This window comes from Acartia tonsa, chromosome 10 (genome assembly GCF_053477335.1).
Source record: "Acartia tonsa isolate MP-2025a chromosome 10, ASM5347733v1, whole genome shotgun sequence".
NCBI classification, from domain to species: domain Eukaryota; kingdom Metazoa; phylum Arthropoda; class Copepoda; order Calanoida; family Acartiidae; genus Acartia; species Acartia tonsa.
This window is the reverse complement of record NC_137269.1, coordinates 41,607,864-41,624,671: the sequence shown is the minus strand read 5'-3', so window position 1 is coordinate 41,624,671 and position 16,808 is coordinate 41,607,864. Positions and strand designations below refer to the sequence as shown.

The following is a 16,808-nucleotide window of genomic DNA, read 5'->3' as shown; positions in this document are numbered from 1 at the left end:
ACGTTATTATAAAAACTTTTGGGACTAGTGTAATAAACAGACAATTGTCCTCTCTCTCTTTGCAATATTGCTTCATTTGAATTTTAAATTACCTTATAAGACAACATAGAGCTATCTTGATGCTCTATACTTGGGGCTAGCTACACTCAGGATTATCTCTCTTAAATTACCTTATTAGAAGAGACAACATAGAGCTAACTTGATGCTCTGTACTTGGGGCTAGCTACACTCTAGATTATCTCTCTTAAATTACCTTATTAGAAGAGACAACATAGAGCTAACTTGATGCTCTGTACTTGGGTCTAGCTACACTCTAGATTATCTCTCTTAAATTACCTTATTAGAAGAGACAACATAGAGCTAACTTGATGCTCTGTACTTGGGTCTAGCTACACTCTAGATTATCTCTAATAAATTATCTAATAAGGAGAGACAACATAGAGCTAACTTGATGCTCTATACTTGGGGCTAGCTACACTCTAGATTATCTCTATTAAATTACCTTATAAGAAGAGACAACATAGAGCTAACTTGATGCTTTATACATAGGGCTAGCTACACTCTAGATTATCTCTAATAAATTATCTAATAAGGAGAGACAACATAGAGCTAACTTGATGCTCTATACTTGGGGCTAGCTACACTCTAGATTATCTCTATTAAATTACCTTATAAGAAGAGACAACATAGAGCTAACTTGATGCTCTATACTTGGGGCGAGTTGCACTCGTAATCTTGACTGGGACTAAAATAATATAAAGTTTTAGGATTCAAATAATCATTTCGAGCAATGGGAATAGTTATTTATCGCATCGTATTATAGACAGCTTTCCGCGGACATAAAAATGTATATTTATAGGATTAAAACCAGTTTTGTTAGCCCCGAGATGCCGTAGAAAACTGGATATAATACGATGCAATACATGATTTTTCAGTATGGCTGAGAACCGGTTCCAATCCAGCGGTTAATAATCGGTTTGGAAGCCATACTGGAAAGTAGATAACAAATTACCAATTTTTAAACTTTGTAGAAATATTAACATTTATGGATAAAGGAGAACCGCAAATTTATTTTATCCATTATTTAATTTGAAAGGTTTAGGCTGGGTACTGTTCGCTTTTTAAGTAGATCTCTTAAATAGTCATGCACACATCTAAAGATTTCAATAATTTTCATATATTTAATTCACATATACATTATACATAGAGAATAACAGTGCATGACCTTTAGGTGCAAGTACGATTATAGGATATACGTAGATTGTTAATATGGACCTCATTTATTGGTCAGTTCATTCATACAGTAGGAGGAAAGGGGATTGGGTAAAGGAGGTGGATGAAGGTTAACGTTATTTAGCCAGTTGTAAGTATCACTTTGTCAGAACACATGAAAATCTGGTGCAACATCCAAGAAATAATATATTGATGAGGTGAAGGTACAGACGATTTTAACCCTTACAGATCGGGGAGAGGGGGGGGGCTAAATCAGCCCCCCCCCCCCTTTAGTTTTTACAATGTAATATTTTTGTAGGTAAGATAAAGAGCTGTGACTTCATGACTTCTCTAAAAATACCCATGAACCACCAGAAAAATTTTTATGTCTCTATCTGTAACATGAGCCGAGAAACAGGGGGGGCGGGGGCTAAATAAGCCCCCTCCCCGATCTATTAAGGTGGGAATCGGGTCCCGATCTGTAAGGGTTAAACAGAGAATAATAATTTATGTGCAAATTTTTTAAAAATAAGAAATAAATGGAAAGTTTAAATCATTTCAACAATCTTAACCGTTCCACTAAGGGGTATTCTCGACTATTTTAAGACAAAATCGCCAGTAATGATTATTTATCGCATCGTATTATAAACAGATTTCCGCGGATAATAGAATAGCCAAAGTTACGGGCAAAAAAAAAAATAAATAAAATTTATGATTGTACATTTTTATTTTTGTAGAGTTCTGGATATAATACGATGCAATACATAAATTTTCATCATGGCTGAGAACCAGCGTGGTTCTAATCCACTGGATATAAAAACATTTACAACAATACATAAAATTAATCATCTTAAAATCTAAAAGATAAATATGACAAGAAAAATGAAAAATATTAGTCGAAATTTGTTGAAGAGAAATATAATTTGAAAAATGACTGCAAGGCTCCAGGGATGTAGGAAAGGACAATGGGTCATAAATTAATCTTCATACTAAAAAGGTAATTTTTTTGCCTATTTTCCGTAAAGTTATGTGTTTCCGTTTAGTCAAAGGCGCTTATTAAGTCAAACTGTTCTTAATTCCCCCCCCCCCCAAATTTATATATATGAAAAGTTCATAATTAAGAACAGTTTGACTTAATAAGCGCATTTGACTAAACGCTAACACACAATTCAAAGGAAAAAAAACACAAAAATGAGCCTCTTTTTGCATGAAATTTATGTCTTGATAGCTTTGATCATAAAGTGTAGAATACTTTTAATATAATTGTCATCTCCCTCCCTGAATGGAAGTTATATTAATAAATCATATTTAAAAGGTTAATGCATTCCATTACTTTAGCCAACATTAGAATTATAAAGTTTTAGAGGAATTGTTGTACCACAAATTTTGGTCTTATTTTAAATTAAAAACCTTAAAAAAGATCTAGGTAAGTTTGGTTGGCTCAAAGTACCAAATTTTCATCCTAATTTATAAAAGTGTTTTTAAATAAAATATTTATAACAATTTGGATAAATTTTTAATTTTATAAACATTAAGTAAGAATTACAAACAACGTATAAACATCAAATCACTAAAAACAACTTTTAGGTATCTTTCTTTTATAAAAAAAGGTATCTGTATGGTTGTGTAAAAATATCTCGATAAGCGCTGGAGCTCCACCCTTTGAATAATAATTTTACCTTCAACGAAATTTAATCGAAAAAAATCACGAAACCTATACATGATATTTAGTTGTCGTTGGTGGGTAACACATAGTAAAATTGAAGACCTCTCCATTTGCCCCCCAAATATTATTTTAGATTTATTTTGCTTGTTGGTTATATCTGGAAAAAATGCCCTCCCTAAATTAAATATATTCAATCAATTAATATGGTAATTTAATTAGATATGCTAGTTTGATGAAGATGATTAAAGTCCCTCCACATATTATGACGTCATATGGTAGAATAGCCAATGAGAGGCCAGTATACACTGTAATTGACCAATGGTAAAATTTATGCTTTCCTCTCATTGGTTATCCTATCAACGTCATAATATGTGGAGGGAATTTAATCATCTTCAAGTTTGATCATTTGACATTTACAACAAATAGTGTATCTAAATTAACATAAATTTAATACAAAGAAAAACCAAACATATAAAACATTGACATTTTTGTAACTTATCACATTAATTATAAATATATAAATTAAATTTCAATTACTTTTAAGTTTTAATTATGTAATAATATCCTTGTAAAAGAAAAGTCTTATAATTAAAAATATTAAAAGCATTACATTTGAAATAAAAATAAGAATAAAAACTATCCATTAAATAAATTAATCTTTTATTTGATTTATTTTTTTCTAGATTCGTATATTTGCAACTTATTTTGGCAGTTTCCTCAAAGGGTCCAGTCTACCACAAAAAAAACCGCCACCCTAATTCTAAAATAGTCAGAAAATAATGTGAGCATTAACTTTAGGCTAGGTTAGTTTAGGTTTGGTACGGGTAACCCAGAATGGTCTGGGTAGGTTATCCATCGTTTGGTTAGGACCCCCTTCTCCCCCTAAAGGGTTTGGCACAAGAAAACTCCCAATCCTCTCTTTTGTTAAATTTCTTTTCAATTTTTTTTTTTTTTTGGGGGGGGGGTACTCGCCAACCACTTTGAGAGAAAGCACCCTAGTCTTTTTTTATGAATAGTAAAATATAACATTTTAAAGAAAGGCTTCCAAACCATACAACCTAATTCTATCAAATATTGATGTTTTATCATTTACTAGCGGCTTTGCCCCAAGCGGTAATTAAAAAAAAAAAAAAATTGGAGCTGCCCCAGTATCAATTTCAAAATTTCAAACCACCACAGGACCAATAGGTATATACCCTGAAGAGTAGAAACCGATCAGTTCAGCGGTTACCGAGATCTTAAGGGACAGACAGACGGACGGACAGACATCAAGCTACTTTGTATTATAGATATATTTTCTGACCATTAATCTATACAAAAAATATCATCTGACTACAATGTTTTGCCATTTAATATAATGTTAGGCAATTTTGAGGTATAAAGAAAACAAGGATAACTAATTACATTAAAGTACAACACATATTTTAAAATAGCAAAGGCATACCAAAATATTTCTAGCGGTTGGGCCCTTAGCATCTAGGTCTCTGATTTGGCATGGAGAGAGAGGGGGAGGAACTATCAACATAAAAATAAAGTATCCTAAATCTATCCTGAGACCAAAGTGGAGCTCTTCTTAGATGGAGAACTAAATCGGTACTGTTGTTTTGACAAAGAGATTTTAACAAAAAAAACCCAAAAAAAACTACTTTTAATGTTTTAATGAATATAAAATATATGTGGATATTATGACAGGGTAATTTTTTGTCAATTTATGCACATTGCTAACATGGACATTACGTATTAGTCAGTTCGTTCATCTAGTAGGAGGGGACGAGTTGTGATACATTAGGTGGATGGAAGGGGGTCGTTAGTTCAGCCAGCTACAGGTTTCACTAATTAGAGTACATGATAATCTGGTAAATTATCCATGTAAGAATAAATCCATTTTACTATCCTTATAATGAAGTAACAGGATGTCTGTTTGTCTGTCTGTTTGTGTGTACCGAAGGATCTCGCTAACCGGTGAACCTACGTGGTTCTCCTTTACAGGATAGCTTCTAATAGGTCCTTGGAAGGTTAATAACTATTTTTGTGGAGGGTACCACCACCCTCCCAAGGAAAATCACCCCTAGAAAAAATTTCGTCTTTCCGTCCGACTTTCCGGCCTCACCCTTTAGTGCCCCTAGAGGCCTCTAGGGGCGTAACAGCTAGTTTTATATAAAAGGATCTATGAATCCATTAACTGGTTTACACAAGTTAAAAGAAGGGATATATTATATATAGGATATTACAACAGATTTTCCTGGTTTTTACATAAAGTGAATCTCACAGCGGGCTAAAACAATGATTACACTCCCTCTACCCCATCCCCTCCTCTCCTACTGAATGAACGTACTGAGTAAATAAGTTCAATGTCAGTAACCTAAATTAACGACAATTTTGACAATTTTTCGCCTGTCATAATATCCACGTATATTCTATATCCATTGTTAAAAGAAATAGAGCTTTAGATTTTTGTAGTAAATGTCCTCTCTCCATGACTAAAGTGTACAGAAATGATATTAAATGACGGAAAAAAACCGCTTACACAATACGTTCTACGTAATAATGACATCAAAAAAGTGTACATTTTCTTTAAAAAATTTTTGAGCGTAATTAATGATAAACAAAGACAGTTATGTCTGATAAAAGCACATTTTCCGCTAATTTCAAATCGGTTCTGTTCCAAATAAACCACTATTTTCTCCATTCTTTATTCTCTCTTCGCGGATAAATTTCTATAATACGATGTGAAAAATATATATATTTTACTGATATATCTTAAAGGATAAGACAATGGACAATAATTTGATGTACATCCCCAATAATGATAATCAAAATTACCCCTTCTGTATATCAAAATTATCGATTCAAAAGTTTGGTTAATTGTTTGGAATTAACCAATAAAAATAGACTAAAAGTAAACAAAGTTTAACAGCCAATAAATGACATAACAGGGTTATAAACCTATGGAAACGGAAGTTCTAAAAATCGTGTATAGCACCGTATTATAGACAATTTTCCACAAACCCTAAAATAAAAATCACAATATCAATACTGCAGGGTCATTGATATAATAGTTGAAAAGTTTTATGTAAGTTGAAACATTTTACCACGTAGCTCCTTTACTATAAGTAGCACAAGAATGACGATTATAACGTTATGTTATAACATTTTTCTTCTATTAATACAAGCAGCGCATTTTTAATCTTAAAATGTGCGCATTCTTTGCACAACCTTTAAATCCATAAATCCTTAAAAATAAACCCTATGGAAAAACTGGTTTTTAAGTTATATTTTGTTGGATTTATTATTTACTAAGTATATTTGCGATAACTTTTATTTTAAATATTTGAAACATAAATGTCCCAAGAACAGGTTTTCTTAGTATATAAAGTATTTTATATAATTGTTTTTCTTCTATGCATAATTAATTAAGTTTTTTTTTAAAATGCATTTCTCTTGAATGACCCTGTAGTTTTGTTAGCTCGGTCCTTAGGCACCTCGAGTTTAACTGTTAATAAACAGGTTTAATTAAATAATCTTATTTTAAAATCTGCGAAAAGCTGTCTATAATACGATGCGATAAATAACTATTATTGCCCCAAAACTAGTAACTTAACTGTGCTATTTAAAATTGCATAAAAACTGTATTACATTAAATTTATAATTTCATAATTATTACATTATTAATTAATGATACACAGAGAAAGAGTGAGAGAGGGAAAATAGAATCCCCCCCCCCCTCCAAAAAAAATAGTTAATACACAAGGATGACAACATCAAAAAAAGCAAAGCTCTTGAATTGACTACCGAATGTAAACCCTTCTAGAGTGTCAGAACGAAATAAGCAGAACTCTTATGGTGTGTCAGAACATTAATTTGTAAGTCTAAACAAAAATGTGTACGTTGAAAAATTGCGATAATACAGAATAACGTTTAAGGAGTTTTAGCACTTGATTAGGGAGATGCTTGTAGCTCGTAGTCCTTGGAACCATATTCCAAAAATCAGATGAATAGGATAAAGTTAAAAATCAGTAAGTACGTACTTTCTGATAACGATTATAGAGTTGCTGCGCTTTCTTAATCGTACTGTTACTGGAGTTATCACGCAAAGTTTAAGGTCGATAGGACAATTCTAACATGCTTAAATGACAAAGCTAAAATTGTGTTAAAATTGTGTCAAAAATGATCCATATGACGTAATAAAAATGAGGGATTATCCATCTCTTTATTAGGGGTATTCTTTCCCACTTCTCCTCCTATCATCCTCATTTTATTAGATAGATAGATAGATAGATAGATAGATAGATAGATATTTATTAATTCCACTAATTATAACAAATTTTTATATAAGTTCATTACATTGAATAAACAATATCAATAATAAAATATTAAATATAACTAGGAAGATCATGGCACTACATTTGTATAATAGATACTATTGTAGGTTTACCCATGACTTAATTTTAATTTTCATGTTACTGATTGTGAGAAGACGGCGGAGGACAAGGCAGGCTGAAGGCTGAGAGTATGTTCATAAGTAATTATTTTATGGACATGTACAAGGGTTATTGTGTAGGTTTTAGTAGCAGATATTGCAATTATGATCGCTACAGTTTATGAATAGTTTGTATTTATCTGTAAAGTGTTTTAGTATTGCTTTTTAAAATTTTTTTCTGTTTTTTATTTGTTTTAATTCTATATTTAGTTCATTCCAGTCTTTGGGAATGGTAAATTTTGTTATAGATGATTTGTTTGCTCCGTTTATTTTTAAGTTCCAAATATTCCTGCGTAGTCTCTCATGTGGAACTTCTTTTTTTATTAAGTTTAGAATTGCAGTTGGTGCGTATTCATAGAAAACGGAGTGTCCTATTAATAGGTTATTGTATGTGATTAGATCTTTGAATTTGAGAATTTTGTATTTCTTAAAGAGTGGTTCAGTGTGGATTCTTCTGGATGAACCATGTATGTTTAAAATGATACGTTTTTGTATAGTAGTGATTGTATTTAAAGCTTTTGTGTTGTTTGGTGCCCAAATGCTAATTCCATATTCTATGAAAGGCTTACCTAGTGCATTGTAGCATAGTATTTTTTGCTTTGTTGGAATCTCTTTTTTTATGTTTCTTAAGATATGATTGCATGTATTTAATTTACTTATTGTTTTATTGATGTGGCTCTTAAAATTTGCCTTTTCATCTAATAGAAATCCTAGGAATTTGAAAGAGGATTCTTGAGTATTAATGTGATTGCTTTTAACAGTTTGTATGATGGTATCGTTTATCTTAATGTTAATTTCTTGTTTTGTGTTGAAATTTATAATTCTGGTTTTAGTGGGGTTTAGGGTTAGTTTATTGTGGTTGAACCATTCAGTGATTTCTGCCATTAAAGTGTTTCCTAGGGTTTCTATTTCTGTTTTGTTTTTGCCACTTACTGCAATCATGGTGTCATCTGCAAAGAGATTTATGAAACATTTGATCATGTCTGATAAATCATTTATATAAATGATGAAAAGTAATGGTCCTAGTATTGATCCTTGTGGCACCCCAATTTTTGAAGCTAGAAAGTTGGAGAATTTTTCCCCGATTTTGCATGTATGTGTTCTGCCATTTAGATAATTTTTGAACCAGTTGAGTTCTGTATTTTGTATTCCTATTTTTTTTAGTTTGGTTAGTAGTATGTTTATGTCAATGGTGTCAAATGCTTTGGTAAGATCTATGAATATGGAAGATGTTGACATCTTATTATCTTTGTCCTTTTCGATTTTTTCCATAGTTGCAATCATTGCATGGATGCATGAGTGTAATGATCTGAATCCAAATTGCTTGCATGAAAGTATATTGTTTTTTTCTAAGTACATTCTTAGTTGGTGAGCAACAACTTTTTCAAGCACTTTGGAAATGGCATTTATAAGAGCGATTGGTCTGTAGTTGTTAGGATTGGTTTTGCTGCCTTTTTTGTAGATTGCAACGATGATTGCTGCTTTTAATCTGGTGTGAACAATACCTGAATGTAGCGAGCTGTTTATTATATTAGCTAAAACTCTGGGTATTTTTTGTAAGATGGTTTTGATTATGACACTTGGGATTCCATCTGGTCCTGCAGATAGTTTAGGTTTTAGTGTCTTATTTATTTTTGTTATATCATCAGCTGTTATGTTTTTGAATTTGAATCTAGTGTTTTGTTCATGTATGTTATTTATGTATTCTTGTTGTTTTGTATTGTCTGTATGAATTTTATTAGATAGCTCTGTACCAATTCCATTAAAGAATTTGTTTAGCTCTGTAGCAATGTCAATATCTTCAGTTAGTTCTTTATTGTTAATTATTATTTTGTCAGGTTTAGTATTTTTTTTGTTATTAGTGTGTCTGTTTGTGGCTTTGTTGATTGATCTCCACATAGCTTTGGAGTCGTGTTTAGTTTTTTTGAATTCATTTTCATAGTATTTAATTTTAGCTTTCCTAATTTTGGATTGTAGCTCTTTTTTAAACTCTACGTGTTGTGTGTTATGTAAGGGTAGTTTACTTTTAAGTTTTTTAAGGTATAATTTCCTTTCAATTTTGAATAGTTTCTTAATCTCGTCATCTATCCATGGCGAAAAATTGGTGTCTTTTTTTTTATCTTTTTTTAAGGTGTATTTTTTGTTTGGGAATGATTCATTAAATATATTGTCTATTTTATTGAAAAATTTGTTCCATTTGTCAATTGTGTTGTTTGTATTGAGAATGTGCGACCAGTCTTCACTGATTAGTTTGTTTGAGAAGTGGTTTATGTTGTCAGTGTTAAATTTTCTGCGGTGATAAGTGTTGGTAGCATTTTTGTAGGTGATATCTGTCTTTTGTATGGATTTAATGATTAAGAAGTGGTCGGTAATTGAGTTGCATATGATATTGTTTTTACTGTTATTATAATTATTTGATAGTATATTATCAATGATAGAAGCAGTGTTATTAGTGACTCTAGTGGGTCTGTTGATTAGGGGTATTATGTTTTGATTTTCAAAGGTCTGGTAGAATTTTCTAATAATTTCCATAGTGTTATATTTAAGGATGTCCATGTTTAGATCCCCAAGTATATCATAGTTAGTGTTTGGGAAATGTGTGTCCTTATATTCCAAGAGCAGTTTAATATCTTTAATGCAGTTTTCGATGTCATGTGTACATTGTGAAGGGGGTCTGTAGAGAGTTGAAAGGATATTGGTTTTGTTTTTTGTTTTATATTCGATGGTTAGGAATTCAATATGACCCTTTATAACTGTCATTTCTTTTATAACTTTAAAGTTTATGTAATCTTTGCAGTATATGCTAACCCCCCCCCCCTCTTTTATTTTTTCTAAGTAATGTTGCTGGTTCGTGGTATCCAGGAATGATAAGGTTATTAATGTTACCCCATACTTCTGTGAAGCAGATTATATCTATGTTAGAGTTTAATTCATTTAGTAGATATAGAAAATTATTTGAATTTTTGTCAATGCTCCTAATGTTTTGATGGATCATTTTTGACACAATCTTAACACAATTTGGGCTTTGTCGCTTAAATTAACGATAACGATATTGAGAAGCTAACCGTTACGTACGAAAGGATGAACTTACGGACATTCCCCCAGGAAAGAAAAGCTTTTAAAAAACAGTAGATTTCAACAATTGAGGCATAGAACAAACACAGAAACAAAAGTATCCCTTCCTTACAATATAATAATTAATTGAATAATTTAAACACTGCTGATTTGTACAACCCCATCCAGATTTCATTTAATTGACAATACATAATTTTAAGACCAACGAATTCTTTTAAGATATTTAACCATGCATTAAAGTTTACATCAAACATAAAAAATTGGTTATTATTAGTAATACTTAATAATACTAGGTGCATTCCCACAAAGAGCCTATTGTGCACTGAAACCTCTTAATTTAAATATTAAAAATAAATTAAAAATGAAGGAAGGGGGTTGACAGGGGGACTGGTATTTTTTTCTAACCTAACAGAAAGTAATTAAAAAGTTTAAATCTAACTTTTAAAAAACAAATTAAACTATGAAAAGAATTTTTAAATTCTGTGTCAAAAATCAGAAATAATTGAAATGTCAAATATTTGTTATTTACAATTTGAAAACTAAATGTACAAACCATTTTTAGAAAAATTCTAAAATTTGTCAGCAGAGCACCTTAAACCCCACTTTATCTTTTTATGAAAAGCAAAGCTTGGATCTACTGCAGTTCACGGTAAAATATTGCTGGTAACGAATATTGCCAAAAATCTATCAATTTAAAAGACTGTTAGCTGCCAAACGGCTGAACGTACAGATCATACCCGCACACCATTTTAAGCGGTATAAGAAGGCCTAAAAATAATCTGGAATAGCCAAGATCCAATGATGCACACGGAAAGCTTCACTGAAGTAAAAAAAAAACGCGTAAAATAGGCCTTTTTCGCGCATTTCTCTGCACTGCGAGATAATTATGCATTATTGAATTATGGCTAATCCAGATTATTTGTAGGCTTTCTTATGTTGCTTAAAACAGTGTGCGGGCATGATCTGTACGTTGAGCCGTTTGGCAGCTAGCAGCCTTTAAAATGCATATCTTTTTGCAATATTCGTTACCAGCAATATTTTACCGTGAACTGCAGTAGATCCCAAAGCTTTTCTATAATTAGGGTCGGTCGGTCCGTCCGTACCGGTCAGCCCTTTTCGTTAATTTAGGCATGTTAGAATTATCCAACCGATTTTGAACTTTACATGATGATTCCTATAACAGTTAGATACGAAGATAGCGTAGCGACTCTAAAACCGTTACCAGAAAGCTGTACGACCATTTAAAAAATCCTAATAGACATAGACATGTTAGAATTATTTATATATGTTAGGAGGTCTACAAAGGGTATTGTCCCGCAGGGTTATATTTATTAACCTAATCTAGAAGTATCTACAACTTTACGGAGGATGGGGGAGCTAGCCAACTAGAAAAATAAAAAGTGATTCTACCCAGGAAAAGAGAATAGTATTTCTCGTATTTATTCGAATCCGGTGGATAGGAACCGGTTCTCATCCATACGAAAAAACTATGTCTAGCATCGTATTATATCCAGCTTTCTACGAATATATAAATGTACAATCATAAGATTAAAACCAGTTTTTTAGCCGGTGCCTTTGGCACCTCGGGGCTAAAAAAAACTAGTTTTAATCTTATAATTGTACATTCTATATCCGCGGAAAGCCGTTTATAATACGATGCGAGAAATAACTATTATCGCATCATATTATAGACACCTTTCTGCAGATATTAAAATGAGAAGTTAAAAGACTAATGACAGTGTTGTTAGCCCAAATTATAACATATTTGTATATAATACGATGCAATACATGATTTTTAGTATGACCCGGCCACTTGCATAAATTAGCTACTAAAAGGCATAATTTTATTAAAACTTTTAGGAGAAAGACAAGTCATTACCTATCCCTTCCTTCCTGGGTTCTTCAAAATTGTTTTTATTTCATAAATATTATATATCATTAACAACTAAAATTATATAATTGTTTGATAAAACAAGGATGTCAACATCCATAAAGGTGAAGCTCTCAAACAGCAGGACAAACGAACATTAACATTTATAGAGAGAACTGAATAAGCAGAATATGAATGTATAAGTATGAACTAAATTGTAAGTAAATTTGTTGCAAAACTGCTTAAATACAGGAAACTATTAAAGTACACAATTAAAGTTTTAGGTCTTGGTAACGATTAAAAAGCTGCTGCAATCTTATCTAAATTGTTATAGGAATCATCATGTAAATTTGAAATTATAGGACAATTCTAACATGTCAAATTAACGAAAAGAGCTATCCATTACGTACGGACGGACCTACAATAATTATAAAGAGCTTCCCTTTTATGAAGAATAAATCATTTACAAATAATAATATTTAGACACGCCTAACATATTCTATAAAGATTTGTTGCATTCAATTTGTTTATGTGTTATTTCATTATTCATCTTTGGTTGTATTATCTGTCAAAGGACGTCCAAACTTTTTTGAGGGGTTTAAAAGACATGTTCTCTATATTTTACTTTTTAAAGCTTTTTTATGCTAGGAATATTTTCTTTGTCACTTAGTTTATACAATGCAGATTCAATTATCATTTTGTAATGTGGAATAATTACAAGATTACTTCTCATATATTATGTAAAAACTTTGTATTTCATCCAGTAGCGCGTGCACTTTTGTTCTGTCAGAGTGGTGCGAGTAGTGTACTAGAAAATTTTTAGTCTCCACTTACAATTTTTACATCCCTCTAAAACCCAAATCGAGGGGGGTGTAAAAAAGACAAAAAAAAGTGTGTAATTTCGTTAACAGAGGGTTGATAAACCCCCTTATGTATTCAAAAGTCAAACAAGTCTCCTTTGACTAGGAAATGTATGCGGGTACATTTGGGAATTTGTGACTATTTTAGCTTGACACTCCTATTGGCTTTTTTAAGGAGGGAGGGAGGGGGGGGGTAGACCCTTGTCGTCACAAGGGGTGTAGAGTGTAGTAAAACAACCACACCCCCCCCCTCCTCTTTATTTTGCCTATAGGGTGCCCCCCCACCCCTTCATCCCCTTTTGCACGATTTTACATGGAAACATACATTTCACATACATGTCTGAGCTTCCTTTTTGGAATTCTGCCTATTTTTTCGCTTTGTAAGATTTGGAGGAGGGAGGACGGTTTTAGACTATTTAACCTTCATCGCCCTAACCAGTACACTCCAGGTATAGACCCTGCAGGGGTTTTGCATAGGATCCCCCTCCCTCTCAACTCCCTTATTTCTCAATAGGCACTTTTTTACATTTCATGTAAGAAAGTCATTAAATATATTAGGAAACTAATTAACGTAATAACATAATAAGTAAAAGTATAGGTTGGTTGCAAGAATGAAATCTTACATAAAATCGATGAAATTATAGTAGTAATTTTTTAAAAATTAAAATAGAGCAACATGAAGATATATTTTGTTGTGTTTAAAATATTGATTAATAGTTGCTTTGCCCCTAGCCTCTAATAGACACAAAGGAGAACAGTTCCCGAGATCTATAGCTTCAGCCAGAAAAAAAACACCACTTTATATTATGGGATAACAAATTATTTTCATTTTTTCATAGCTAAATCCAATCAGCCTAAAATTTGGGTGGTAGGCATGTTGGGGGTCTGATTTTGTACCTTCCATATTCTGTACTTGTGGGGTTTCTCAAGGTTTACAAAATAAGGCTTTTATATTCTTAAAATGTTTATTTAAAAGGCGGTTTTAAAATCAAAAATAAATTTAGATATTTGAATTAGTCTCTTAATTTCTTTTGTCATTGCGCACACGGACATTCTTGTACTTCTTGATATATGTCAACAAAACTTTAGGTCTTTGCAAACATTTTGGCCTCTGCAAAAGTAGGCACGGTGGATTGTTTCATTAACCCTGAATTGCCAAACGAATGCCCTTTAAACTGGTGTTATTTCTTTTGCTATGATTTATCAAACTATTCTGACAGTTATTACAAATTTACAAATCATTTTTTTAGCAATATTGAAAGTACCTATAGTGATAATTTTCAAAAGTACGGCGCAGATTTACAGTACAAAATTGCAAGAATGATTCGCATTACTAGCACCAAAGTTTTTTCTTTGAATAGCAAAGATACCTAATAATTCATTATGTCTATATCATCTCCTTTATTATTCTTTTTAATAGCGAAGCTGTTCTGTAATTGGGGTCTGTATGACCATCTGTACGTCACGGTTATCTCTTTTCGTTCCTTTAGGCATATTTTCTCTCCAGCAAATGTATCAATTAAAATTAAAAAAGTTTTTTTTTAATATTGGCATGCAGAAGGGGGGTGTCAACATCCTCCTTAGAAAATTATTAAAGCCAAAAATTACATACATGTGTTTGTGTCAATTTTGATTTAGAAAACCATAACAATGAATATCAATTCCTAAGTAAAAGCCTACCTCCTTATCAAACCCCTAAATTAACAAGGTAAAAAAAAACAAATCTTTAAACGTCTTTAACATTGGACAGTACAGAAAGACAACTGAAAAACTCGTAGTGTAGCAACGCTACTAAAAATTGTGTCTGAAGGCTTTCTTGAAAAACTTGCATTTTATCGTAAACAAAACATTTCATCATTAATTATATAATTATTCATTTTCCTTGTTTTAATAAGAAATAAATATGGGTCGCCCGTGTAAGAAAAATGTTTTTGGCGATTAGAATAATTCAAATATGATATTTTACTTACCCTAATTAGTTTGTAGATTTCTTTTCTTTGATTTGCCTCTGAAGAACTGACTACCCCTCCACCCCCCCCCCCCCCCCACCCTTCCTCCCAGACTTAGTTTAGATATAAATCGTAAAAATGAGGGGGCATTTTTATTAAAACTTTCGGATAACCCAAACCCTGTGGGACCTATGGTGATGCTGTGAGTATTGGTTTAAAAAATATGACGTAACAAAAAAAAAATTAGTCAATGAGAGGCCGTTATTGACCAATGGCGGCATGCATAGTGGACTCTCATTGGCTAATTTTTTTGTTACGTCATATTTTTTAAACCAATACTCACAGCATCCCTATGGTGTGCTTTAACCCTGCGGTGCAGGATCTATCAAGTACCCAATATAACCTAACCTACAGTGATAAATAAACAAATGAAAAACTAAATCTCCTTATCTTCAATTTATTAATAAACAAGAATAAAAAACATCCATGATAGCAGAGCTATGAAATCAGGAGGAAGGAATAAAAAACACTTATTGAGTGTCAGAACTTAATAAGTAAACCTAATACAGTAAAAGGACACACTTAATTCATTTTTAGAATTTGATTATATAGATGACTCGCTTATAATATTGTACTTTGTTGTAATAGGAATCAGTACTCCAAAAATCAGATGAATAGGATAATTATATCATACAAAAAGTGATTGATAAAAAGGTTAAAAAATCAGCATGTTTTAAATGGTTTCGATTATAAGGAAGCTAAACTTTCTAAGTCGTACCTTTCTGTTATAAGAATCATCATACAAAGTTTGAAATAAATATGACAGTTCTAACATGTCTAAATGAACAAAACAAGCTAACCGTTACGGACGGACGTACCCACCATAATTGTAGATTCATAAAATTTAAATTATTAACAAGGATGACAACATCCATAAAAGCGAAGCTCTGAAACGGTAGGACAAATGGACATTAACACTTGTATAGTGTCAAAACTGAAAAATTAGAATATAAATGAATAAGAGTCAAAGCATAATTGTGAGTAAATTTGTTGAAAAACTTCTTGATACAGGATAATGTTTATGGACATACTTGCATTTTTAGGACTTGATTATAGAGTTGCTTTGCTTATAATAATGTACTTTGTTGTCCTAGGAATCAGTAAACCAAAAATCAGAACAATCGGATAATTGGATCACATACACATTGTAAAAAAATCAACATGTTAAAAATGGACGTACGGACATTTTGGTAATGAGTATATAGTTTCTACGCTTGCTAAATCGTACCTAACTACTACAGGAATCACCATGCAAAGTTTGAAATCGATAGGGCAATTCTAACATGCCTAAATTAATAAAACAAAAGCTTTCCATCTCAGACGTACGGACGGACAGACCCTAATTATAGAAAAGCTTCGCTTTTAAAATACAACGAGTTAGATTAATAACTTTAATGGGCTTAAACCTTATAGCATTAGCGAACGTACTTAATAGTGTATTGAAATTAATAGGGATGGCAATCCGGACCGGATTCGGATTCTTACAAGAATCCGTCCAAAAAAAATGGCTGATTCCTGCGGATTCCGGATTCTTATTTTAGGCGGATTCCGGATTTTGATTCCGGATTCTAGCAATATTTTAAAAGGATTCTTTAAAAATTTAATTGCTACATATGTCCTTAAAATTAATGTTCTT

The 16,808-nt window shown here is 31.9% G+C and overlaps 1 protein-coding gene across 3 annotated transcripts in view; it reads right to left on the bottom strand.

Moving 5' to 3' along the window:
* LOC145330069 (glutamate receptor ionotropic, NMDA 2B-like) overlaps positions 1-16,808 on the bottom strand; it is a 177,149-nt gene that overhangs the window by 125,443 nt on the left and 34,898 nt on the right. For all 3 annotated transcript variants that reach the window (XM_080174614.1, XM_080174615.1, XM_080174616.1), the window contains exon 9: positions 669-745. In XM_080174614.1, coding sequence (XP_080030740.1) covers positions 669-745 — 77 coding nt within the window. The remainder of the gene's footprint in view (positions 1-668; positions 746-16,808) is intronic.